At 44.8% G+C, this 1,749-nt stretch overlaps 1 protein-coding gene across 2 annotated transcripts in view; it reads left to right on the top strand.

Moving 5' to 3' along the window:
* recql (RecQ helicase-like) overlaps positions 1-1,749 on the top strand; it is a 25,123-nt gene that overhangs the window by 10,204 nt on the left and 13,170 nt on the right. For both annotated transcript variants that reach the window (XM_046071922.1, XM_046071923.1), the window contains exons 10-11: positions 594-711; positions 798-936. In XM_046071922.1, coding sequence (XP_045927878.1) covers positions 594-711; positions 798-936 — 257 coding nt within the window. The remainder of the gene's footprint in view (positions 1-593; positions 712-797; positions 937-1,749) is intronic.

Below are 1,749 nucleotides of genomic sequence, written 5' to 3'. Positions count from 1 at the left end.
GTATTTATTTACCTTATTTATTTTCACCCATGGTATTTATTTCTGCCTGTCTTTTTTTAAATTTTTGTATGCATTTCTGCCTCATTATGCAAATGAGGAGGGGCTGTGTCTCAAGGGGTCATCTTCTCTGCTATTGGTGGACCAGTCAGACAGGAGAGCTCCTACTCTGCCTGCAGACATCAACGATCTTGCCCCTCACACAGTCAGATGGCTTCCTTCAGTGCGCTGAGGTGTTTAACAACTCTGAAGACAATACTACCAGCAATGTCTTCCTTCTCTTTTCACGTAGACGCTCCGACAGACAGTGCTTTCAGTTTGCTGCATGCATGGACACAGAACTGCGGTATAGGGAGAAGCACATGGTCAGCTGGCTGCAGCTAAATCTGGAGTGCACTCTTATTCAATTCTGTATGGTAAATTCAGTTTTAACGGAGCAGAGCGAGCTGACAGGCAGAGTTAGAGACTTTTTCTGTCTGTTTCTCTCTTTATGCTTTATTAAATCAATGAACCGATTAATTGGATAGTGTGCAAAACAACTTTAAAAAATCTCATTTTTTAACATGTTAGAGTATGTGATTGTGTTGTGCTCCCAGGTGGTGGTGGCCACAGTGGCGTTTGGCATGGGCATCGACAAGCCTGATGTCAGGTTTGTCATCCACCACACCATCAGCAAGTCTATCGAGAACTACTATCAAGAGAGTGGACGTGCAGGTAGACACTTAGTAATCAGGTCAGAGCACTAGTTTATACAGCCTTTGTATTTTTGCAGACAAACCTAATTATCTGTGTGTATCCAGGTAGAGACGACCTTCCAGCAGACTGCATCGTATACTTTGGCTTCTCTGATATCTTCAGGATCAGCACCATGGTGGTGATGGAGAATGTTGGTCAGCAGAAGCTGCTGCAGATGGTCGACTACTGCCAGAATGTTGACAGGTAGCGCACACACACACTCTCAATTTCTCCTGTGGTTATGGCTTATAGCTGGATCCCACACTGCAATTCAGCTGACCATTGTGACTGTACATTCACCTAAAGGATTATTAGGAACACCTGTTCAATTTCTCATTAATGCAATTATCTAATCAACCAATCACATGGCAGTTGCTTCAATACATTTAGGGGTGTGGTCCTGGTCAAGACAACCTCCTGAACTCCAAACTGAATGTCAGAATGTGAAAGAAATGTGATTTAAAGCAATTTTGAGCGTGGCATGGTTGTTGGTGCCAGACGGGCCGGTCTGAGTATTTCAGTTTTAGGGGCGGCTGTGGCTCAGGAGGTAGAGCGGGTTGGCCGTTAATCGGAAGGTCGGCGGTTCAATCCCTGGTTGCGTGTCGAAGTGTCCTTGGGCAAGATACTGAACCCCGATTTGCCCTTGGCGGCTGTTCCGCCAGTGTATGAATGAGTGTGACTGTTAATTTCCGTTTGAGCACTTAGTATGAATGTGTGTGACTGGTGAATGCAGATGTAGTGTAAAAGCGCTTTGAGTGGTCGAAAAGACTAGAAAGGCGCTATACAAGTACGGAGCATTTACATTTACAATCTGCTCAGTTACTGGGATTTTCACGCACAACCATTTCTAGGGTTTACAAAGAATGGTGTGAAAAGGGAAAAACATCCAGTATGCGGCAGTCCTGTGGGCGAAAATGCCTTGTTGATGCTAGAGGTCAGAGGAGAATGGGCCAACTGATTCAAGCTGATAGAAGAGCAACTTTGACTGAAATAACCACTCGTTACAACCGAGGTATG

Source organism: Micropterus dolomieu, linkage group LG16, assembly GCF_021292245.1.
Source record: "Micropterus dolomieu isolate WLL.071019.BEF.003 ecotype Adirondacks linkage group LG16, ASM2129224v1, whole genome shotgun sequence".
Classification (NCBI taxonomy): Eukaryota; Metazoa; Chordata; class Actinopteri; order Centrarchiformes; family Centrarchidae; genus Micropterus; species Micropterus dolomieu.
This window is presented reverse-complemented; position numbering and strand designations above follow the sequence as displayed.